A 24,590-nucleotide genomic window follows, 5' to 3' on the forward strand; every position below is an offset into this window, starting at 1 on the left:
AAATATCAGACCTAATGACCTCAGCCCCACAAGAACTAGAGGAGAGTGATTAGGCAAGGTGTGATTTCTGTTTGTTTGTTTTGTTTCCCTCGAGACCGCAGAGGGTGGGGGTGGTGGAGGGTTTTTGTTCTTGTGCAATTTGTGTTTCTCTGTTCTGTGCACCATCTGATACTACCTGGCACATATTGTGGAATTTGTTCTGTATGTCTGAATGATAAATGGTGCTAATAAAAAATTTATCTAAAAAAAAAATGAAGCTTGCCACAACTGTACCTGTAAATTCAACTCAAAAACTTACATTGCCTGCCATCATAAGCATATTTGGGGTGTTCTGTATTGCGTTGTTTTAATTTTACACATTGAGATCTGTTTAATTAGTAACGGGGAGCACTACTCAGCCAACAAATGCATACCTACACGTGCCATGGCGTTCAGTCTTGAGAGTAAACTTTTAAGAAAGGTCCTGAACACGTTGTTTTGGACGGTGAGCCTTCACCACTTTGAATAGCGTTTTCAGGTTTATCCACAGTAGTGTGAACGTGGCCTCACTCATTCACTCGCTCATTCTGCCTCTCTCCCTCCCACTGCTTTCAGAGAGATTCTGCGTGGGCTCACACTTGAGTTTCTGCCATGTGCTTTCTACCCCCTGCTCACACACACACACACACACACACACACACACACACACACACACACACACACACACACACACACACACTTACCTTCCCCCACACTTCCCAACGCTGTCCAAAGATTTGAGTTAGTAAATTTGTATGTGTGTGTGTAACAGAGAGATAGAGAGAAAGCTGTAAAAAATGTGAAAATAATCATGATTTCTAGGATATTTTTCACAACTCATTTTAAATATTACTTAGAGAATTAGCAGCAGATATTAACAATCAACCATGGAAATATGATCTCAACAGTGAAATCTTAAATGGTTACTGTTCACCAAATTGGCTTGGTTGATATGGACTTGAATAAATGAAAAATGCTTTTTGGCAGGGTTATTGCAGCACGTTTATATCATTTCTTATAACATTATCTTTCCCTAATTGAAAGCAACATAAATCTGGCTTTTTTGCCATCGCTACAGGAAACATTCACATGTGATTAGACGTTGGTAAGAGATTGCTTGCCGGTTGCCTCTGTTGCTGTTTTTCATTGTTTGTGTGTGGGTGGAGGGACATCAATGTGTGTGTGGGTAGATGTGAGTAGAGATGCCTGCCAGGTGTATGTAGCTGTGCATTCTTTGTCTCTCACCATACAAGTCTGGTACACTAAATAGATTTACTGTACCGCCCACTGCCTGCTCAGTCATCTGCATGACATGAAATCAGTTTATTATTGCCCCTTTTTTCATTTCAAATGACTCCTTTCCAAAACTGTCCTTGAGTTACATCCATTTGTTGCCTTTGACCTATTTCTGTCATTACATTTGTCAAACACCACAGACAAAAACATTATTCTCAAGAAAGCAAAGAGAGGCTTGGTGCCAAATTACCTACTAATGGATTTTTTTTTTTAAATATGTCCCTGTTGCATTTTCTCTATTTTAACCTAAATGTCTTTTTTCTTTTCAGGCCATCACAAGTAATAGCTATTTATTTAACTGTCGTAACAAAAGAATAGAAGAAAAATAACATCTTCAATCTACAGTCTGCCTAACAGCACTACCATCAGCAATATCTCTGTATACATTGTGTGTGTGTGTGTGTGTGTGTGTGTGTGTGTGTGCGTGCGTGCATGTGTGTGTTGTCCATCAGGATCCTGGCCACTGCTGGTGCCCACATGAACATTCCAGTGGACCTTCGGACCCTGAGGGCAGTGCGAGTGCTGAGACCTCTTAAACTTGTCTCCGGGATCCCCAGTGAGTCAGTTACTGACCTCTAATCCTGCACTGTCAGGTTGAACAAACTGTCGTAATAATGCAAATGACAAGTCATTAATCTTTGCGGGTAATTTTTAGGACTTTTCAGTTCACAAATCTAGTTGTTTGAGAATGTGTCTTTCAGTAATATTTATAAAATCCTCTTTGGGAAAAAAAAACAATTTGTTCCAAAAACATTCAGAAAAAACGCATTTGCTGATGCACAAACATGCTCAATCTTACTGTATAATACTGTCCATCCATGTGTTTGTACATAATTTCAAGGTTCAAGGTTGATTTCTGGTTGATTCCCTTTTTCAGATTAAAGCCTATACATATAGCATTGATACTTGGGTCTTTTTTCCATTGAACAGCTTAAACCCACCAATGTATTTGCAACATTCAGAAGCTACCGTGTGCTGCAAGTCATTGGTACCTTCTGTGAAAAACAGCTTAGACATGTATAAATGTTCAAAAGCATGTGTATTGTGTTTTTGCAGTTTTTGCAACACATTTTGCGATTTTTCTTGAAAAATTCATATACAGACTAGTGTTTATACCTCAGTTTTATATTTGTCATTCATTTTTAAATATTTGTTTTAATCTATTAAGTGTATTTCACATTTTCACTCATTTTCCAAACTATTGTCATCATTGTGATTGTCTATTATATCATTGTTTTGCATTTATTCCTCTTATTTCACATGGACTCACTGTAAACTGGAACTATTTCAGGATACAGTCTGGAGCATTTTATTTTTTACTTTATACAAACATTAATTGTGCATTTTTAAAGTCCACCAAATCTCCAAATTTGAGAGCATGTAAGTTTATAAATATCATAGTATGAAGACTGCATTCTGTTTTGTTAATCTTGAGGCAGTAGAAAAGGAAAACTCATGGCAGAGTTGGAGGCTACTGGATAGGTTCTCTTTAATCTTTTAATTTGAGTTTTGGTAGAACAGGACTAGCTTTTATAGATATATTATGTTAGGAAAACACAATTCACATACAATTTAAAATGATTAACTTTAAGTCAATGTGATTTTCTTTTGCTTGTTTGTTTTCTACAAAAGGGAGGGAGCACTGACAAATACATTTCATTTACATTCATGTAAAGTAAAATACTGTGGTGTTATCCTTGAGCAGGATGTATTTCTCTTTGTGAATACTTCAAGGCCTGCAGATTGTGCTGAAGTCCATCATGAAGGCCATGATCCCGCTGCTCCAGATTGGCCTTCTCTTGTTCTTTGCCATCCTCATGTTTGCCATCATTGGTCTGGAGTTCTACAGCGGGAAGCTTCACCAGACCTGCTTGCCATCTGTCGAAATCCTCGGTACGTCTCTTTCTGTTGTAAAAAAAAAAGGAGTGCAGTCCACTCTCCACATACATTTTTTTTTATATTAATTTCCTGTTTATACAGTGTGAAACTAAATAGTAAGACACAAGGGAAAAAGTTTTGGATTCGGTCCTAAGTTAAACCTAGATAAGATAAAATCAAAAGACATCTCCAAAATTTGAAGGAGGACAAATGTTGCAGGATTATTGTAAACCATGTTTTACTATCAGTCTCTCAAAGTTAGAATAAAGGGTTGTCTTCACACCTGCTTTTATCATGATACTAATGCCTTTAGATGATTATTGTCACACTTTGTTGGAATTTATCACATCACTAATACTAATGCATTTAGAGGATTATTTTCACACTTTTTTTTTGTATTATTTATGATTCACTTTGATTGGTTCACCAGCAGGTACATCAAACGTGTGGTTTGCTCAATGTTCTCAACTGAAAACTGAAACTGAGGCTTTCATAGATTACAGTAGCAGTGAGCTCAGACGTATAAATAGAGTTGTTGCTGGCTAATTTAGCTGCTGCTTAATTAGTCAACAACTACTCTGTAATCACGCGCCACACCATAGCATTTACTGTCATCGCCCTGCACAACTCAGAGTGGATTCCGATATAAAACCTGAATAAGTATAAACAGCGTTTAGAGCAGGGGAAATGTTTACATCTTTCCCTTAAATATTTAAAGGTTTAGAGATTCCCTCCAAACATGTTTTAAGACATATCAAAAATAATTGCATCTACTGCTTCACCCTCATTGAAAAAATTAAAAATGCAAATATTTTTCAAATGTTTAACTACTGGATTCAAGTTGTCACATCACACTTGTGTAAGTTGTGTACTAGACCAATGACTGGCTGTAGTAAATCATAGAATAATGTGATGTCACAAAATTCATTTATGATATATTTGCTATCGACACAATGCATAATGTGCAATTAAGTGCTTATTTAGTTGTATAGTTAAAGCATGAGCAATACCATTAAAAACGAGAGATTAAAACTGTGAAAATGAAAGAATTGTGATAATGGTTGTACAGTGTGCAAAAATAATGTGAATTAAGTGTTTCCTTAAAGCAACAGTTCTCTTAAGCTCATTCATAAACATGTTATATCTTGTTTGTTTGATTACTACTAAAACCAAAGTGTAAAAAAAAAGTTCTGGGAGAGATATAATAAATGGTTGGGAAAAAAACAGGACATGACTCGGTTGTGAGTCGTTTGCTTTACTATTTTTTTTGTAGACAATGAGACTGTCGACTCAACAGAGCTGGCGTTCGCCTGTGGAGTGAGGAAGTGTCCAGAGAAGTACGACTGCAACGACACCTGGATTGGACCCAACGACGGCATCACGCAGTTCGACAACATCCTGTTTGCTGTACTCACAGTCTTCCAGTGTATCACCATGGAGGGATGGACAGCCGTTCTCTATAATGTGAGCTTCAGTTCTGCGGAAACAAATGAACCACAAAGCATCACACGGTTGTTGTAAATGTGTATTAACATGAATGCGTTTCAGACCAACGACGCCTTGGGTACCACATGGAACTGGATGTATTTCATTCCCCTCATCATCATTGGCTCGTTCTTTGTGCTGAACCTGGTGTTGGGAGTCCTGTCGGGGTGAGTGTGAACCTCCCTACATGTATAACACTGGTGTTTGTCTCTATTATGCATTATGTTTTGAATGCTTCCCTCTTCAGAGAATTTGCCAAGGAAAGGGAGAGGGTGGAGAACAGGCGGGCCTTCATGAAGCTACGCCGCCAGCAACAGGTGGAAAGAGAACTGAACGGCTACCGAGCCTGGATAGACAGGGCAGGTACTGGGCAGCAGAACAACTTCACATCTGCAGACACAATCTTGTTGTTTAATTATGTGGAAGTTTACAGTAACAGAGAGGCTTATAGTGAGTGAGTGAGCAGGCAGGCTTCAGTGGTTATGGGAGAGTTGCTCTCATCACCCGAACTACCTCTAAATGCAACTAATGAGCAGTGCTGTCAGTCCCACTTTATACATTTTGGATTCAGGTGTTTTTCTGCTGTCATTATTAAACGGTTTGTTCACAACAGACAAAACGTGATGTATAAAAGCATTCCAAAATGTTTAGAACCTCTCTTATTTGGCTTTTTCAGATTTTTTTGTTTCAATTTAAAACTGTACAAAGCTGTAAAAACATTTAAAGGAATAGTTCTTTATTTTGGGAAATACCCCTTTATTCACTTTCCTGCTGCAAGTTGGATGAGAAGATTGATCCCACTTTCATATTTGTCCATTAGATAGGAAGCTGAAGCCAGGTGTCAACAAAGCCACAACTTGTTGTTGATACAGTTCGGTTTTTGTACACAACAACAAGATATAACATGTTACTAAGTGAGTTTTAGTGGTGCTGGTAGGTGGATTTGGTTGCCTTTGGGCAGAGCTAGGCTAGCTGTTTCCATGCTAAGCTAAGCTAACTGGCTGCTGGCTGCAGTTTTATGTTTAACAGACAGACATGAGAGTGGTATCAATATTCTCATCTAACTCTGAAAAGGCAAGAAAGTGAATAAGCATATTTCCCAAAATGTCAAACTGAATCTCATTTTATACACACATAGAGTAGCTTTTTTCAGTTGCACGCACGCACACAGGCACACACACACACACACACACACACACACACACACACACACACACACACACACACACACACACAGTGGTGTAATGGCAATCTACATTGCTAGTCTCCCACGCAAGTAGAAGGTGAGAAAAAGGTGATACTGACTCACTGACTTAAATTTCTGTGCACGCGCATTGGTGTGTGTGTTTGTGTGTTTACTTGTGTGTGTGTGTGTGTGTGTGTGTGTGTGTGTGTGTATGTGTGTGAGAGAGAGAGCTGTGGTGCATATTTATGTGTGCATGGATGTGGGTGAGTGTGGGAAGAGAGCGAGAAAAGGGAGAGCGAGATATTGCCAGAATGTAAGAGAGAATAAGAGCTCTTTCTCTGAAGAAGGTCATAGTGGCCTCTCAAAACAGCATTTACATTGGTTTGGCCTCAGATCCTGTAGACATTTGCAGACATCCTAAAGAATACAACCCTGCAATGTATATTTCCACGTGTGATGATTTAAATTGTGCCTTAATGAAGACAAGTTAGTCTGTGTATAACCTCCAGTTTTATTTTATTACAGAGGAGGTAATGCTTGCAGAGGAGAATAAAAGTTCTGGGAGATCGCCGTTAGATGGTGAGTTCTCATACGTTAGAATAATCACATCTAATTACACATGGATCTGCGATTATTACATATTATATGACAGACACAAAATATGCTGTCTGATTGGATTAACTGCTGTGTGTTTTAACCGTATATCCAAACATGTCAAATGTAGTTCTGGTCGAGTTTATCCATCTCTGCACTGTAAGTCATTGTGTAAGCTGCAAGTAACCATAGCAACAATACAAATGCTTGATTTAACATTAGACAACATCAGACCAGCAGTCTCCCTCTTTATATTTTTAACTTTTATTCATGCTAACTGCACGGATGAAATCCTGCAAATCGCTTTTCATACAGCATATGAACAAATAGGAATTAAAAAAGGGTCCCAACGGACATTATAAAATAGGCAGAAGAATGAAATTAAAGTTATAAACTAAGGAAAGATTAAATTGATGAGTGAGAAGTGGGGGCGAGCGTCCCTCGAGCTTTCTCCTTTAATTGATTGTTCATTAATTCAGACATTGGTGGTAAAATAATTATTAAAATCCTTCACTAATTCATCCTGTGAGAGACCTGATATCATTAAACTTTTCAACAGTGCTTGCCACCTCTTTTACATTATATTACATGTAATTTAGCTGACGCTTTTATCCAAGGCGACTTACAATTGCTATATATGTCAGAGGTCGCATGCCTCTGGAGCAACTAGGGGTTAAATGTCTTGCTCAGGGACACATCGGTTGATGTATCACAGTGGGAATCGAACCCACCCAGGTCTCCCACACCAAAGGCATATGTCATATCCACTGCGCCACCACCACCTCTTCCTTTCATGCTTGAAGTGCCAAATATCGTGTGAGCATTGTAGGTCTCTCTGTAACGGTCCTGTGATCTTTGAGTAAAGCCATAAACGAATGTTAAAAAGCCATGACTGCAGCCGATAGATGAACCCAGCAATGTTAGGTACTTAACCATGGGTTAAACTGATCACAAACCGCCTCTTGCTCGTTTAGTAAGTGGCCATGGTATTAGGGTGCTAAATTCATGAATTGTGACCCATGTGAATAAATTCAATGCACTGTTCTATCCACAGAGTCAGTGTGCTTTGATAACTGTAGATAACAGGAAAGTGTAAAAACTCTGTAAAGCCTACTCACTGTTGAGCAGACCGTTTTAGTTTACCAAGAGTGATCATTTCTTTTATTGTTTTCATTTTCATTTGAAATATATTGAAATGTTTATAACCTTGAGTTTTTGTGGGACATTTTCAGTGCTGAAGAGAGCGAGTAAGAAGACTGGTGCACGGAGAGGAGCACCAGGGGACGAGAAGTATACGGACATGTCTACAGCCAGTGAGTAAAGGACTTTCAGTCTTTTCAGTTACTCACTGCCTTTAGAGCAGGCTTCTTTTCTTGGTGTATATTTCGCCTACGTATTACCACTTCCTCACCCTCCTGCACTTGTCTCTTTCCCTCCTGTGATTCTCCCTCTTTCTCCCTCAGGCATGTCGCGATCGAGGATGAACTTCCGCAGCGGCCGGCGAGGCCCCGCTGCCTACCTGCGGCGTAAAGAACGCATGTTACGCATCTCCATCCGCCGCATGGTGAAGACAGACACTTTCTACCTGATGGTGCTCAGTCTGGTGGCTCTCAACACCATCTGTGTGGCCATCGTCCACCACAACCAGCCCGACTGGCTGACCATCTTCCTCTGTGGGTTTTAGATCTGAATGGTTGTGCTGTTTTTTTAATTGACATTTTTCTATGATTTACTACTTGTTATAATAAATCAGGTCATGTCTGATGAATGCATTTTTTTTTTTTTTTGGCAGACCGTTTCCTCTCTCTTCTTTGAGCTAATTGCTTTTTTGTTTCCTCACCTCTAGACTATGCAGAGTTTGTTTTCCTGGGGCTGTTTTTGGCTGAGATGTTTTTGAAAATGTATGGTCTGGGTTTCCGGCTCTACTTCCATTCATCTTTCAACTGCTTTGACTGTGGGGTGAGGTCCTTCAACCCTCATACTGACTCCATATTACACAAAAAAAGAAAACAATGTTTGTTTTATGTTGCAAATGTAAAAGTTAAATTTCTAGTGCAAAATTAGGAATTTGGGTTATCCTAATTAACTGATAAAGGTGTTTTATTATTACTCAAACTTTTTTTTTTTATTAACAGAATATAAATCAGCAAGTTAACCATTCTTACAAATGAAGTGATCACATACAAACATATAAACACATGTCTATGCTGACATGTTTTGCAGGTTATTGTCGGCAGCATCTTTGAGGTGGTTTGGGGCTTCTTCAGGCCTGGCATGTCATTTGGGATCAGCGTACTGAGGGCACTGAGACTTCTGAGAATTTTCAAGATTACCAAGTAAGTGGGACAACCAAAAGAACAGCATTCCAGCTAAATAAGGCCTGGGTTGTAGTATATTTGTGTCTATATTTCCACAGACTTCTGTTCAAAAACGACAAAAAAATCTGTGATTTTTTTTTTTTCTTCTGTCAGATACTGGGCCTCTCTCAGGAACCTGGTTGTGTCCCTCATGAGCTCCATGAAGTCCATTATCAGCCTGCTTTTTCTTCTCTTTCTCTTCGTTGTGGTGTTTGCTCTGCTGGGGATGCAGCTTTTTGGAGGAAGGTGAGTAAAAGATTTCAAGGACACCAAAGCTGACAACCTCGCTGTTTTAATTATCAAGGACAGCTTTTCTTAGAATATTTTTAATCTACATATCTGATCATGCCACAGTTTAAAATGGTAGCTACACACCCTGCAAATTGAACAGCAGTTTTTTTCAATGATGAAGAGGAGAGGAAATGACATGTCCGGATGAAAATAGCTCTGCATCCTCCTCCTCATCTTCCTCCTCCTATTCTTCCTTGGTCATATCTGACCCTGCTTTCTATTTGCCTTCCCTCTAGGTTCATCTTTGAAGATTACACTCCCACCAACTTTGACACGTTTCCAGCTGCCATCATGACAGTGTTTCAGGTTTGGCTCCCACAGATCCCCTCATTCTGCCTGCTCTCCATGACACATTGCACCCTGGGATATTTCTCACCCCAGGCGCAGATTAAACAACTCTGCTCACTCGCTCTCCACCCCCTGCCTCCGCTATCATCCCACACATCCATGCACACATATGCGCACATGAATATCAGACAAGTGAATCCACATCAGATATTCTACAAAACCAACCGCACTGTGAAAGAGTGTTTTGATCAGCACACATAGTAATTACCTATCTCGCTGCCATTTTTAATACCATATCTTGAACTGGTTTGCAGACAGAGAATATGTCTGCAGCTTCATGTATTTTTAGGCCGATCAAATATGAGCAATGCAATTATATATGCTAAATACTCAGTGTGTTTGCCTACAGATTCTGACTGGTGAGGACTGGAACGAGGTGATGTATAATGGGATTCGCTCGCAGGGTGGAGTGCAGTATGGAATGTGGTCATCAATCTACTTCATAGTGCTCACCCTGTTTGGAAACTGTATCCTTATTGAACCTTCAACAAGTGGGCAGAGAGCTCCTATGTAGCGTATAAGTCTGTACACAGTCAGTGGTAGAAGAACTACTCAGATCTTTTACTTGAGTAAAAGCAGTACTACTGCAGTACTCCATCACAAGAAAAAGTTCTGCATTCAAAATGTTACTTCAGTTAAAATATAGAGCAAAATATACTGTCAAAAGTAAAAGTACTCAAAATTCCAGCAAAATGGCCCCTTTTAGAATTATATATTATTTTACTGTATTATTGTTGCTGCTCCGTAGATTTAATGTTTAATGCTAGTTTTGAATACTTTATATACTGCTGGGACGCTAAATTCATAGCATCACATCATATTTTATGTAATGATTACATGCCTTGTAAGAAAAATCTTTAGTTCATCATTTTGGGAAAGACACGTATTTGCTGTCTTGCGGGGAGATGGGTGAGAAGACTGATACCACTCTAATGTTTGTAAGGTGAGCTGCCGCTTAACTTAGCATCAAGACTGAAAATTTTATTTAGATTCTTTTGCCATGCAAACTCAAAATCAGTTTGAGTTTTAACAGTATGCATTTATGAAAGGGAGAGGGCAGGACAAACAATAATAGGTTCCCACAGTTTGGTGTGTTTGTGCTTAACTGCCTTCACGACAGATACACTGCTGAACGTCTTTTTGGCCATCGCTGTGGATAATCTGGCCAACGCACAAGAACTGACAAAGGTTTGAACTGTTTTTACCTCCGTTATGGCAGTTTAACCAATACAATATATTTATTCATACAGAACACACCTCCAATGATGTATGTTACAGGTGTAATAGTTGATAGATTTATATAGTTCTGGTGTTCCAGTCAGTGGTCATTAAATGTGCATGTTCATTTTGTCTTTATCAGGATGAAGAGGAGGAGGAGGAGTTCTTCAACCAGAGATATGCCAGAGGCAGAGATGGCCTGATATCTGAGTAAGTTAACAAGCTAACAAAGTGAGCGTTCTAGGATGATATACTCTCAAGTAGTTCTTAGTCGTGAGTGTGTGACTGTTTCTCAGATCAGCTCTCCTCTTGAGCAAATGGAAAATTCAGATTGGGCTGAAAACATGTAATGATTCTTTTAAATTATTTTGTTTTTTTGCAGCAGATGCAAGTAGTACAATCAAGCTTAGATTTGTACAATACGGATGCTTGTGGGAGAACTGGTGGTGTTCCTGAATGCGATCATCATGCTACTTCTGTTATTGGAGAGAAGTTGTGTAAAAAATCAATTAGGTATTGCCAATAACATTGATATTTCCACAATGTCTTCAACTGTGGACTCTCTGAGAACCAGTTAAAGGTGTAGCTGGTGAATGCTTAATCTGCTCCGCAGTGCCTCTAGTTGCATGGTGAATGCAGTTCAGTTAGAAAGGCATGTTTAAGTCATTGATGGCACAATCCTGAATGTTTATTGAATGTGCCTGATTTAAAAGCATGACCTCTGATAAACTGATTTTGCAGCATAACTGAACCTCCTTCTATAACTGTCTCAGCCTATGAGTGGTGATAAGCAGCCTCTTTAGTTAATGAGATTCTTCATGGAACTCCTGTCCTGTTCCTTCCGATGACCTATTTTATTTTTATTTTATCAGTTTATTTGTCAGGGACAATACATATAGGCATTGTTACATCTGAAGTGCAACCGATGCAATGTATGTGGGACTTCTAGCCGTAGGCTAATTTGCAGTCCTTGTCCCTGGTACCTGGTGGCTTTCTCACAGGTCTAATGATCCATTAAGTCAGGAGGAGGGCAGTAGGTAGTTTTCGGGAACTATGGCAAGTCTCAGTGTGTCACTCTACTGGAAGGAGGCACATTTTGGAGTGTGTCAGATTTTTACTTACTTAGTATGACTCCATCTGATCAGTGTCAGTTATTGCATATTTTACACCATTAACAACAAACTCTGGGTATTTCCATTACTAGCTAGATTTGATGAATGTGTTTTTCCTGCTTACCAGGTGAAGCTTTATTTGTAGTTCATAACATGAACAATGAACAATTCAGGCTTAATCTTTGGAAAATCTAACCCACAAGGCAAATTAGGGCAATTGTGAAAATGATCATTTGAAATTTCTTGGTTTGCTTTTCTGCAATGAAATCAAAATGACCTTTTCACAGATGTAAACATAAAGATTCTAAATGGCCCAAGGTTGATTTCCTGTTGCAGTGTGTCATGTGAATGACATCAACTGACAGGAAGTTAACAAGGGGCCAGGCTATTGCCTAGCAATGGAATTCCATTGAAAAGGTCTATATCCTCAAGTATTGAATGTTGGAGCTTCCCAAAAAAACTGATAACACCAACAGTAAAGTGTTTTTAAAACTGTTTCTAATTTGCAACTGCACTGCCAAAAGACATTTAATGAACAAATAAATGTTCACTGTGAATAATGAATTATTCCAAGTGTTTAAAGTCTCTGCAAGCTGATTTTTATACCATATCTAAATGGGGGGACACCAGTACCTACTTCAAGGCAGAAAATCAAACATTTATATTACTGCAGGCAATAATACGAATGTTTACGTGATTACACATGCAAAATCCCTGGTGAAGTTATGGTGGGCCCTTCAAACTCCCTAAAATCATGTAATAATGATAACAATAAACTTTTATTTTGCGTAGCACGTTTCTTCACAAAGTTACAAACTGCATTTCAGACAAAAGACAAAAAAATATAGACACTTTTTAACTCCATAAAGTGAGAGAAAAGGTAACTAACACCTACGTACAGTGACGGGTAACTGACTCTATAGCTGTGACTCTGAATGTATCATTTGTCTGTTACATATTTGAATGTTAGTCTTGTACGTGTTGCAGCTATCAAGACCCTGATTCTGATGTATATTACAGGCTTTTGCTGGTTCCATCACATTGTCTTGTTTTATTCCTGTTATGTGGCACTGACCAAAATGTTGTGTATTTTGACATTCTGTCAGCTTTTGAATCAATTTGAACCTTAAACCTTAAAGTGCTCATATTATGCTTTTTCCCCTTTCCTTTGTGTTATATATCTTTTTGTGCACGTTATAGGTTTACAAAGTGAAAAAGCCCAAAGTCCACCCCAAAGGGACTTACCATCTCCAACAGAAAACACTGTTCACAAACTGCTCCAAACAGCTCTGTTGTAGTCCAGCCTTTACTTCCGTGACGAATGTGCATCACTTTGTAACACACGTTATAATGCTCGCCTAGCTGCTAGCACGGCACACCCTCATACTCTGCAACTGACCAGCTAGCGGTACTTACTGCGCATGTGCGACTCCCAACAAAGATGGTACAGAAGTGAGATGTCTCACTCTGTAGCTAAAACCGTAGACTGTATATAGAATGGACCAACAGATCCCGTTGCTCTGGACGGAGACCGGTGAAGGATATTAGAAGCACTTTTCCGGTGAGCACTGAGCGTTACTGCGCAGCCTCCAACTGAGAGAGACGACATAAATGTGACGTGAGCAACCTGTCTGAAAGTTGTAAGTCTTCTGGTAGCTGTGCCAAGAGAAATCTCAATCATTCTCAATCTTGCAGAGACGGAGAGCGTAGGTATATGTAAGGAGATAACATAGGCACAGGCTAATTATTACTAACTAAAATGCTAGTTAACATTAGTAATTAAACTTAAACAGCTAATGTAAGTCGAAACTGCCTACGAGCTTCTCCTGTACTATACGGTAATTCCTCTACTATGCGAAAGTAAGTGGCGTGGTTATGACACAATCGTTAGCCTATTTTTACAAAAACGACTGCTACGGAGCCATAATGTGAGGTACAAGGTAATGGAGCCTTTTATACATTGTCATGTTTCTTTAGAAATAAACAGTGAACAAATAAAGTCTTTAAACGCTTCAGATGTAAAATTATTCGCTGTCAAAGTGACGTCAAAATGAATGGCAGTCAATGGAATGCTAACGTCGGGTGATCGTCTTGTAGCATCAAAATGGCGCCATAGGAGGTTCGAGCTCTGAAGCGAAGCTTACCCCCTTGGCTAAAACAGAGAGCTCAACACACAGGGTGAAAAGAGGAGCTGCAGCAATGTGCAGTACAACAAATATATGGTGTTTTCTGAAAATTAAACCAAATAAACCTATTCTGGTACAACCTCTAAATACAATTATGAACCTGAAAATGAGCATAATATGAGCACTTTTAAGTAAGAAAATATTTAATGTTAATGGGCATACAATTGAATGCTCCCATGACATTATGAATCTTAAAGAACTGATTTCAGTCCCTTCTTAACCTGTGTAAACTGGATAACCTTTGTGTAAACGTTGTGTCCCCTTTACACACTTTGTTCTGTGTCACAACAAATGTTCTATGTATGTTGTAAAACACTAATGTCTTGTTTTCAAAAATCACTCATTGATTACATGGACAACAAAAGAATCTGAATACCAGTAAGTATAATTGAATGCATCTCTGTCTCACAGAATTTCTCCCTTGAGTTTTCCTACTCAATTATTGAGATTATTTTCTACACTCTGTACTTAAATCCTGCACCTTGCCTTTTTCGTTCTTGTGGTTTTTGTTCTTTTTATCTATCCTTACCTCTCAGGTATCTTCTTTTTTTCTTTTTTTGGATGTTTTTGTATTTTTTTTTTTAGCTTAAAGTATTTTGCATATTTTTCCATGGGAATTGTTTTGTGTTACTGATTAACTAACATTATACATTCACAGAAAAGGTCTGTCCTTTTCTTGCAGCTTTTATTTGATTTGTTTAAATATACTTTTATATAACTGGTATGCTAAAGTCTTGATGTTTCTTGTCACCAGTTCCTTAAATTTAGGCCTGTTGCTGCCCCATATTGATATGAAATATATTGTGGTCTTTAGTGGGAGGAGAAGGCCCTACCTATACAGGAAACGAGCCATCCACCGAGGCCGACCAAACTTCCCAGATGAGCCCGAGGACAAGACAGGGGCCCCAGACGAACAGCCCCTCAATGGCTCTAACGCCTTCGTCAGCCGCCGCGAGAGGAGGAGAAAGGTTCACATGTCAGTGTGGGAGCAGAGAGCCAATCAGCTACGTAAACGGCGCCAGATGGCAAGCAGAGAGGAGCTGTTTGCAAGCCCTACAGAGGACACCGTTGAAACTCCCACCATACCCCACCTCGCCGAGCCCAGCCCGACTCACCTGCCTGAGTCTCCCATGTCTGTGGGGTTGCCCATCCCCGAGCCCCCGATGTCCATCACCATCTCCATCCCTGAGCCTCCGACGGCTGAGCCTCTAGTAAACCTGAGTGAGGAGAAAACTGGAGGAGCTAACCACCGGACCACAGGCGGAGGCAGGCACAGGATGGCCCGCAAGTTCAGACCTAGTCAGGGGCCAGACGAAGGGGCAAGACACAGACGGCACCGTCACCGCGATGCTCGCGCTGAAGCCAAGAGTCTGGACTGCACCCAGGCACCACATGAGGTGCCCCAAGTCAGACGGTCGCACAGCCAGGAGAGGAAGATACTGGATGAGAAGGAAGAGAAGGATGACAGAGAGGAGAGAGAAAAAGCAGAGGAAGAAGGAGAGTCAGTCCAAGAAGATGGTGGAACATGCATCATCAACCCATACGCAGAAGTTGGAGAAGACTGTCGAAGGTAAGGCTGTTCTCATGTATTACTTGATGAGGAAGAGGGATTATAAGGTTAAATACTATCTCATGAACTGAAGCACATTTTTACCCTTGTATTTTATCCCTTTTCTTGTTGTAAGTAATTATCTGGTAAAAGCCATTTTAACTGGAATGTTTATTTGTCACTGGATATTTTCTCCTGAGTGAGAATTGCACCTTGTTAAACATTAGTCACATGTCCATATGTGCATTGAAAAAGTTATTAGCTGAGAAGAGATCCCTTCATGGAGCTGGGGAGCAACGTCCACTGTCTACCTTTAACGCAAAAATGCATTCCCACAGTAATTAGTAAGTAAGTGGAATTATATGGAGTTTAAGAAGTTTGGGTTAGACAAATCAAGTGTGTATTTTTTCCAAAGTTACTGTCTTTCTAGTTCCCTCTAGTTCCCTCTTTTGGATTCCTCCTTAAAAAGAGTTAACTTATCTAAGGTTAACTTTCAAAGACATCCATTTGTTTAGTCTAACTCCTAGGCCTCGTATTGCTTCACTTGAACTTTGGAAAGCATTTTTGTACAGAACGAAGGCTGTGGATTTTGTCCCACATCGCTTCTATTAGGAGGAGAATAGAATCCCATTAGGAAGGGATTTCTTTACAGCCAGTATAGAGAAGACGAACAATTACAGCAACCAATATGTCTTGAAATGTACATATTGGTATTTGAGTGATGTTTTAAGGGAAAGACTTGAAAAAATGTTAACCTCTACAGCCACGCTGAGGCTGTACAGTGCTACTTTGCGCTCAGTGCTAACAAAAGCATGTTAACACGCTCACTGTGACAGTAGGCTCGTTCGAGATGAACTGTGCCTCGCCTGTAAAGTGGACGAGAGCAGGCGGTAACAGCAGCAGAGGGCAGTGACAAAAATCCACTGTCAAGTCGGACAGTTTCCAGCCGATTCCAGCAGTCTTCATGCTGAACAGGAAGTCACAGAAACACTGTGGTTGGATTCCGATTTAATACAATTTTATCAGACCCATATATCAGCTTGTACACAGTCTCCAGTTGTTTTAATTATGACAGAGTAGCTCTTAAAATGCTCTACATGAGATCTGTTGCTGATTTTAATTAACAATACACTGTAGATGATCCGTAATCTGAACGGATTTAGTCTCTCTGACTTCTAAACATAACTATCAGCCACACAACATGTGGTTTGTACAGAATAAGCCTTTAAATCAGACACATAGCAGTTAAAATCCCTCCAATTCAAAATCAATAAAAAGTTTATATAAAACGTCATCATGTTGAGTAGATTCTGAACCAATCATCTGTTAGATCAGCTGAGAGGCCGGTGTTTCCTAGCATGCCCTGGGTCCGCCTGGGTCTTGCAGTCGGTGAAAAGTAACTGCGCTGCCTGCGTCTCAGAACTGCGGCCGCCTTGATCTCGTGAGGTTATCGTTGACCACGTGTGCATGACGTCAAGCAGGTCGGGCGGCGATCGCCGGTGATCGATTCTGCGCAGACCTGGCTCATCTCGAACGAGCCTATTGCTGATGTTAAGCAGATTGAATGTTTACCATGTGTTCATCATCTTAGTTTAGCGTGTTAGCATGCTAACATTTTCTGATTAGCACTAAACACAAAGTGCAGCTGAGGTTGATGGGATTGTCGCTTGTTATGCAGGTTTTTCATCATAAACCAAAGTGCTGGACAAATTATAATTTTGACCAGATAAAAGGTTAAGGGATCACAAATCATCCTGAGGAGAACATGAATGTCAGCACCAAATTTCTTGTCAATACATTTAATAGTAGCTGAAACATTGCCTATATATCCAAATATCTATAGAGCGAGCATAGCTAAAAATTCTCTTGAGGGGAAAGATAATTGTACAACAAGAAAAGGGTGATACAAATACACTATACTTGAGTTCAGAATACAAAAGCTTTTGCACAGGATTTCCATGACATATCTATGTGTTGTTGTTGCACTGATTTAAGTCCAGTGATCTTTTCTTTTTTATTTCAGGGACATTCCCAATCCTCCTCAGTGTGAGCAGCTGCTGGACTGTACCTGGTCAGAGCAGGGTGAAGGCGGGCACTCAGACCAAAACATCCCAGTGGAGCCCGCCTTAGAGGCCACAGAGTTCAGTGTGAGGGCCATCGAGTCTGAGAGCCGCCCGGTCTCCATCAAACGTGACAAGTCCAACCTGGTGGGAAGCGTGGCCATCGAAATGTCTGCACAACCACTGCTTGAGCTCTCGCCCATGACAGGTAGCACTGTGATCACTTTTAACTGCAGTCACACTCCTTTACTGTGCATCATACTGTAGGTTTTAGTGTTGGTATCACATTGGATCACCATGTGTAGGTGTTTGACATCTGGTTAGAGTGCCAGTCTTTTTTTTTTCTTTACTGAATCCATTGTGCTGGTGACTCACATTGTTCTTTCTTCATCATAGCTGTCTATGCACAGCTAAAGCATTTTGTTCTATCCTCTCGGACCTCTGTCTGGGTTTTAGTGAACAGTAAAGAGTTGGAGGCATACCACTCTGAACAGACAGACAAAGAGGACGACACAGAGAAGGAGGAGGACGAGGAGGAGGAGCAGGAGCAGGAGGAGGACGAGGAGGAACCTCCGATTCCTCCCAAACCTGTAGCTCCAGATAGCATGTTCATCTTTAAGGCCTCCAACCCGTAAGATGCTACAAAATCCACTACATTTTGTGACTGATTATAAAAGGTCTTTGTCTCTTGTGTGCACTCTTTCTTCAATCAACAATTAATATCTCCCCCTTTTGTTGAGCTTCAGTATCAGGAGGATCTGTCACTATATGGTCACTATGCGCTACTTTGAGATGACTATTCTCCTCGTGATCGTGGCGAGCAGCATTGCACTGGCTGCTGAGGACCCCGTGTGTACCAATTCAGACAGAAACAAGGTGAGATCGAAATACATCTCTCCTAAAGTGTCTATAGTTTTATTCATGATCCAAACTTGGATGTCGGATGATCAATTTGATGTCAAAAGAAAACTCTTACCAGGTGCAAAAAGATTATACAGCAGTGCTTTACAGGCGTGTTAGAAAGATCTGGTAGACTAAAGGTGGGGGGAAGATAAGATCCTTTTATTGTCATTATATTACAATGAATACAACGAAATTACAAGTGCCCCTCCCAGCGGTACTTAAAATAAAACTATATTGCACACATCCACATATAATATTATACAACCACATTTTTTCAACATTCATCATAAAACAATAGCAGGTAGTTGCGATAATAAATATATTGCAGTTATTAATAGAAATAAAGACATAATATTGTAAACATCAATAAAATGGATTATAAAAACACTAATAAGAAATGTGAATATGGGTGCGGAGACGTTATGTGCGTAGATTTAGAGTCTGTATGGCTTTTGGAAAGAAACTTTACATTAGTCTGTTGGTTTGTGTTCTGATGGACCTGTAGCGTCTCCCTAAGGGCAGGAGATCAAAGAGATGGTGGCCAGGGTGACAACTGTCTTTAACAATGTTTTTTTTCTCTGGAAAGGTAGCGGGTGTGTGCAATGTCCTGTGCTCATTACAAACTAGTTTGTACGAACATGTCGGCCACGTCTGCAGGCAAAAGTGCTATTAGCTTTTTCCGAACGGCCACACTCAAATTGTTCAAATGTGGATAACGGCTCACACTTTTAGGACAGTCTCTCCTTTAAGGCATTCATAGTGTTGCAATTGTTTGTGCATATAAAAAGTGACGTAATCGTGTGAAGAACCAGAAAAACTTTACACTGCTGGCTGCATTAGGTGGGTGTGAATGTCTGATTGTCGGTTCGGGAAAGGGTACAATTTTGACGTGGGGGTGAGGGAGTTTCAGATGCTGTTTAATTATCAAAAAATAAAGCACCTCATTTGAAACATACTGACACCTTAGAAAAGCAGTGGATGTCTGAAGTGCCAACTGATTTATGCAGCAGTCTTAGATTTATTTAACTTATACAAAAGTTGCGATCGCACCAGAGCGATCTGATGGTATTACACTGACCGCTGACACTTTATCCTCAAAGAAGCAATTATTTTCACAAGACTAAAAAAAGAATGAATGGAAAATATGACTCATTACTCATTCTGAAATACTACTGACAGAGTTTTAGCTTTAAGGTTTACTGTTTGATCTCAAGTTGACATAACACTGTCAGCAAGAATGTGTCGTGACACATTTAATTTCACACACATACAAGGTGCGAATCTGCAGTTTTTTCCTGGGAAATAGCTGTGCTCTATTTGTTTTCACAACTCTGTGTCATGGAAAGTGTCACAAGTAACTAAATAAACACAAACTAGTAAAAGCTACACTTTAGTATGAGAGAGACCAAGTAAAGGACCAGAGATGTGGACTTGAGACTTGGTGACTTGGATTTGAGTCGACTCTAGTCACCGTTTTGATGACTTGCGACTTGACAAAAAATAAATGACTTGAGACTCGACTTGGACTTGTAAGTTAATGACTTGAGACTTGACTTGAGGCATGATGACTCGGATGACTTGCTTATATTCATTAGTTTGAATGTTAGCTATTAAATATAAAATTTAATGTTGTCACTTTTCTATTTAAACTATCAAGTATGCTATGCAGCGGCAGCAATGCAAACTGTGAATCATGATTGGAACGACTCAAAAAGCTTCCAGGTATGTGATTGTCATGATTGGATGACTGGCTGTCAATCAAACTCCTTGCTATGGCAACAAGTAACATCAAAGACCCCTGATACAGCCTCATTTGTCGGACCAGACCACCACAATGGCTGCGTCTGTGCCACCGGTAGGCTTAATCACTTTTGGATTTAAAATCTACAGGTAAAGTGCTTTATCTTGTGTGTAAAAAAAAAAGTCTCTTGATTTGGGACTTGACTTAAGGACTCGACTTGACTTGACATAACCTTTGACTTGACTTGCCCCCAAAAAAAAAACAACTCGAGACTTGCTTGAGACTTGGACCAAATTACTTGAGACATACTTGGGACTTGAGCAAAGATTACATGGTCACAACACTGCTAAGGACACACAAAGTCACATTTGAAATGTATGAAATAAAAAATCTTGTACAAGAAACAGAGGAGATGCGCATAGCTGCAAAAACACTGAAATAAATGGTGGTTGGTGGAGAACTATTTTGGAAACAAAATTAAATTAAGTTAAATTGGCTGGGACATTCCAAGGTTGCAATTTGTTTGTACTATGACAATTAATATGCAGTGTACGTTATAGAATTAGTGCGTGTGTGCCAGAATAATACAAAGTGTGAGTTTGCACCCTCAGAAAAGTCTTGTGTCTGTGTACTTTTTATGTTTGTAAATATCTAGGTCCTCCGTTATTTCGATTATGTCTTCACTGGAGTGTTCACCTTCGAAATGATCATCAAGGTGGGTAACTGAAACATATCTTTTCTCCACTTTTACAACACCAATCACACTTTTAAAGAATTTGATGTACTCTAGAAGTTCTCAGAGGTGTTTTGGCCCCTGTGCGTATTTAAGCTGTTAACTTTACGTGTCTGTATGGTGTGTCCTCCAGATGATAGACCAGGGTCTCATTCTGCACGATGGCTCTTATTTCCGAGACATGTGGAACATCCTGGACTTCATTGTAGTGGTGGGAGCTCTGATTGCCTTTGCTCTAACGTGAGTCACTATACAGTGCTGCCTGCAGACAACTAATGACTGACTCACTACAGCAAATCATTTTCTGAGCATACAGTATTGTTATGAACGACTTTCCCTCAAAGACACCTTTTGCAGCTTAAATTTTCTTTTGCTACATTGCAGCTCATAAACTGCAAATATGGAGGCATGCATGGTGCTGTACAGTGTGTAACTCAGATTTAAATGTCCCTATGGTCCTACAACAAGAGGAAAAGATAGATTTCTGTGTAATATGGGGGTTTATACATGGGTGAAGCTAAAAAGCCTCTACGATATTTATTTTTGTCGTCGTTCCCAGCATGAGTGTGCCAGATAACTTACTAAATCTTTTGTGCCTTTTGTTGTACTGTAGAGGATTGTATTGTATGTTAATTTCTCTGTTGTGACTATAGCTGTGATCCTGCGAGCTTTGCTCACGGTGAATCTCTTTTTATGCCTCAATTTTTCTCTGTTGTTCCTGTGGATTTTGTCACTGTTGGGGCTACCAGGAATGTGATGGGGTAAAAATTCTAGTCACACTAAATATAAATGTATCCCATTAGCTTCTCATATATTTCTTTTATTATTTTCACGTGTACAATTTTTCCTTTTCGTATTCAGTGTGCTTTTTTGTTTTGTTTTGTTGCGTCTTCTAAATCTCACCAAACTGCCCGACAGGTTTTAGGGGTAACATTTTTGATGATTTGGTGACATTAACAAATCATTGATGCCCTCTAATTAATGATTTGTACCCTCAAATTAAGAATTGTTGCACAGTAATCAATAGAAAATCATAAATGTTTCTGTAAAATGGAACAATGGAAGATGACACATTGTTGTGTTATCAGCCAAAGCCCAAAATGTATCCGTGTATCTCAGTCCAAACTCATAACATGTACAAATTATCATAACGTTTGCCTGTGACACCTGCTGGGCTCTGTATAAACACACTCAAGATGAAGTTCTGTGTTTCATTGTTTTTTGATATGCACTGTGTTTTTCTTTTTGAATGTGTCTGTGCCATGTGTCCTTGTGAACTCGATTGAGTGTACAGCTGTTCCTAAGGGCTGTATTTCAATGTCAACAGAAACAACAAAGGCAGAGACATCAAGACAATAAAGTCCCTCCGAGTTTTAAGAGTTCTGAGGCCTCTTAAAACCATCAAGAGGCTTCCTAAACTCAAGGTATGATGTTAACATCTGCAAACACTCTCCGGTATTTTGGGTTTTGGGTGTTTCACAGATCTCTAACAGATTGCGCTTGCTTTGCCATCCTTCTTGTCTTTCTTCTCCCCAGGCTGTTTTCGACTGTGTGGTCACATCTCTGAAGAACGTCTTCAACATCCTCATCGTGTACCAGCTCTTCATGTTCATCTTTGCTGTCATTGCCGTGCAGCTCTTCAAGGGGAAGTTCTTCTACTGCACTGACAGCTCCATGAATTCAGAGAAGGCATGCCAGTAAGTGGATATATACTGTATATCTAAACCAGCAAGTAAAATAGGAGCAAGGAGTTTACATACACAACAACAACTCTATATAATTAACTAATAAATAGATTTAACAAACATGACCGCAACATTTCTGATCTTTGAGAGCAAATGCTTTACAAAATGATATACAAAAATCCTTGCACAAACAATGGCTAACAATACAGAGACTCCGGGTATAAGCAGAAAATGGCCATGAAGTGCAGCTCCTCAGTCTTTATATACCCCCAGATAACCTGTGATTGCCTGCAGACCCCCAGATTCACTAGTTAATAAGATTTGCACGTTACAAAAGCTTTAATATTTTTCTCTTCATTCAAAGTGCTGGTTTAATCAGTGAATTAAGTGAAACAATGACCTCTGAGTCGCTCTGCTCTCTACAGAGGCTACTACATTGACTACAGCAGAGACAAAAAGGAGGTGAAGAGGAGAGAGTGGAAGAGACACGAGTTTCACTACGACAACGTCTGCTGGGCCCTCCTCACACTTTTCACTGTCTCAACTGGAGAGGGATGGCCTCAGTAAGTGGATTTTTCTTTTTAATGTCATTTATCAAAATTTAAGTAAAAAAACAAAAAGATGTTGGTCTTAATAGCATTAAAAAATATAAATGACCTCTCCTTTCTCCCATTTTTTTTTTTTCTGCTAGGGTCCTGCAGCACTCTACCGATGTTACAGAGGACAGCATGGGGCCAAGTCGAGGGAACCGAATGGAGATGTCTGTTTTCTACGTGGTCTACTTTGTGGTCTTCCCGTTCTTCTTTGTCAACATCTTTGTGGCTCTGATCATCATCACCTTCCAGGAGCAGGGTGACAAAATGATTCAGGAGTGCACTCTGGAGAAGAACGAGGTGTGTCGCGGTGAAATATATGTGCAGATACATACACACAGTTACATTCACACGTATTCATTCATGTCTGTTTTGGTACATTTCTGTCCATCAGAGGGCTTGCATCGACTTTACCATCAGCGCCAAGCCGATGACCCGCTACATGCCCCAGAACAGACAAACCTTCCAGTACAGACTGTGGCACTTTGTGGCATCGCCTTCTTTTGAGAACACTGTGCTAGTCATGATCGCTCTCAACACTGTAGTCCTCATGATGAAGGTAAAGCACTCTGTACAGCAGGATTCATAGTGGAACAGTATCTAACTGAAATGAAAGCTGTGTGTCTGTCTGTCTGTCTGTCTGTCTGTTCTGTCCTGTCTGTTCCGTCCATCCGTCCATCCTTCGATTTTCTCGACAACTGTTCATCCCATCAACTTCACACTTGGCGGGTTTATTGCTTTGGACCCAAGGAAGTGCAGTGTCCAGTACGAGCTCTTGAGATCTACGGGACAAATGTATTAGTAGTTTGTATGTATACATTGTGTAATGTATTGAGAGAAGACCCCTGTTTATTGTTACACTGCTGAACGACATGCTGAGTATAGCTCTTCGTTGCTCGACAGTACAAGAATGTTGTAACTTCCAACAAGCACCTGAATGTACCTTGTACCGCTTTTTTTACTCCTTAAATTGCTGCACCATATGACAATAACTAAACGTTGATATAAAATATGAGTAAAGGCAATACAATTTTCAATGTGATTACCAATCTTGAGCAAGTTTTAAGTCTCTGGAAGAACATCTTCATACCGTACTGAAATGAACTGTAACCAACGGCAGGGTGGAAACTATGACTTCTGATAATCCTTCTGTCAGTAAATTTAAAGTTCTCTTTTCCTTCAGTACCACTCGGCCCCGGCAGCCTACGACATGGTCCTTAAACACCTCAACTCGGCCTTCACTGTCCTCTTCTCCATGGAGTGTATACTCAAGATCATGGCATTTGGTTTGGTGGTGAGCATTGACAAAAGAAGAGATCAATCGAAGACAGAAGCCATTTAAATCACATCTAGCACC

The 24,590-nt window shown here is 40.0% G+C and overlaps 1 protein-coding gene across 7 annotated transcripts in view; it reads left to right on the forward strand.

Moving 5' to 3' along the window:
* cacna1eb (calcium channel, voltage-dependent, R type, alpha 1E subunit b) overlaps positions 1 to 24,590 on the forward strand; it is a 59,478-nt gene that overhangs the window by 24,181 nt on the left and 10,707 nt on the right. For 5 of the 7 annotated variants that reach the window (XM_031294103.2, XM_031294106.2, XM_031294107.2 and 2 more), the window contains 28 exons: positions 1,767 to 1,870; positions 3,049 to 3,207; positions 4,466 to 4,656; positions 4,741 to 4,844; positions 4,925 to 5,040; positions 6,389 to 6,442; positions 7,690 to 7,770; positions 7,921 to 8,130; positions 8,304 to 8,416; positions 8,681 to 8,793; positions 8,929 to 9,060; positions 9,342 to 9,411; positions 9,803 to 9,920; positions 10,574 to 10,641; positions 10,814 to 10,881; positions 14,784 to 15,539; positions 17,542 to 17,786; positions 18,035 to 18,209; positions 18,325 to 18,454; positions 20,878 to 20,937; positions 21,089 to 21,195; positions 21,705 to 21,716; positions 22,283 to 22,379; positions 22,492 to 22,652; positions 23,066 to 23,203; positions 23,332 to 23,533; positions 23,628 to 23,792; positions 24,417 to 24,527. In XM_031294103.2, coding sequence (XP_031149963.1) covers positions 1,767 to 1,870; positions 3,049 to 3,207; positions 4,466 to 4,656; positions 4,741 to 4,844; positions 4,925 to 5,040; positions 6,389 to 6,442; positions 7,690 to 7,770; positions 7,921 to 8,130; positions 8,304 to 8,416; positions 8,681 to 8,793; positions 8,929 to 9,060; positions 9,342 to 9,411; positions 9,803 to 9,920; positions 10,574 to 10,641; positions 10,814 to 10,881; positions 14,784 to 15,539; positions 17,542 to 17,786; positions 18,035 to 18,209; positions 18,325 to 18,454; positions 20,878 to 20,937; positions 21,089 to 21,195; positions 21,705 to 21,716; positions 22,283 to 22,379; positions 22,492 to 22,652; positions 23,066 to 23,203; positions 23,332 to 23,533; positions 23,628 to 23,792; positions 24,417 to 24,527 — 4,060 coding nt within the window. The remainder of the gene's footprint in view (positions 1 to 1,766; positions 1,871 to 3,048; positions 3,208 to 4,465; positions 4,657 to 4,740; positions 4,845 to 4,924; positions 5,041 to 6,388; positions 6,443 to 7,689; positions 7,771 to 7,920; positions 8,131 to 8,303; positions 8,417 to 8,680; positions 8,794 to 8,928; positions 9,061 to 9,341; positions 9,412 to 9,802; positions 9,921 to 10,573; positions 10,642 to 10,813; positions 10,882 to 14,783; positions 15,540 to 17,541; positions 17,787 to 18,034; positions 18,210 to 18,324; positions 18,455 to 20,877; positions 20,938 to 21,088; positions 21,196 to 21,704; positions 21,717 to 22,282; positions 22,380 to 22,491; positions 22,653 to 23,065; positions 23,204 to 23,331; positions 23,534 to 23,627; positions 23,793 to 24,416; positions 24,528 to 24,590) is intronic. The other 2 variants (XM_031294105.2, XM_031294109.2) reach the window with 1 other exon arrangement.

The sequence above is a fragment of the Sander lucioperca genome, chromosome 9 (assembly GCF_008315115.2).
Source record: "Sander lucioperca isolate FBNREF2018 chromosome 9, SLUC_FBN_1.2, whole genome shotgun sequence".
Classification (NCBI taxonomy): Eukaryota; Metazoa; Chordata; class Actinopteri; order Perciformes; family Percidae; genus Sander; species Sander lucioperca.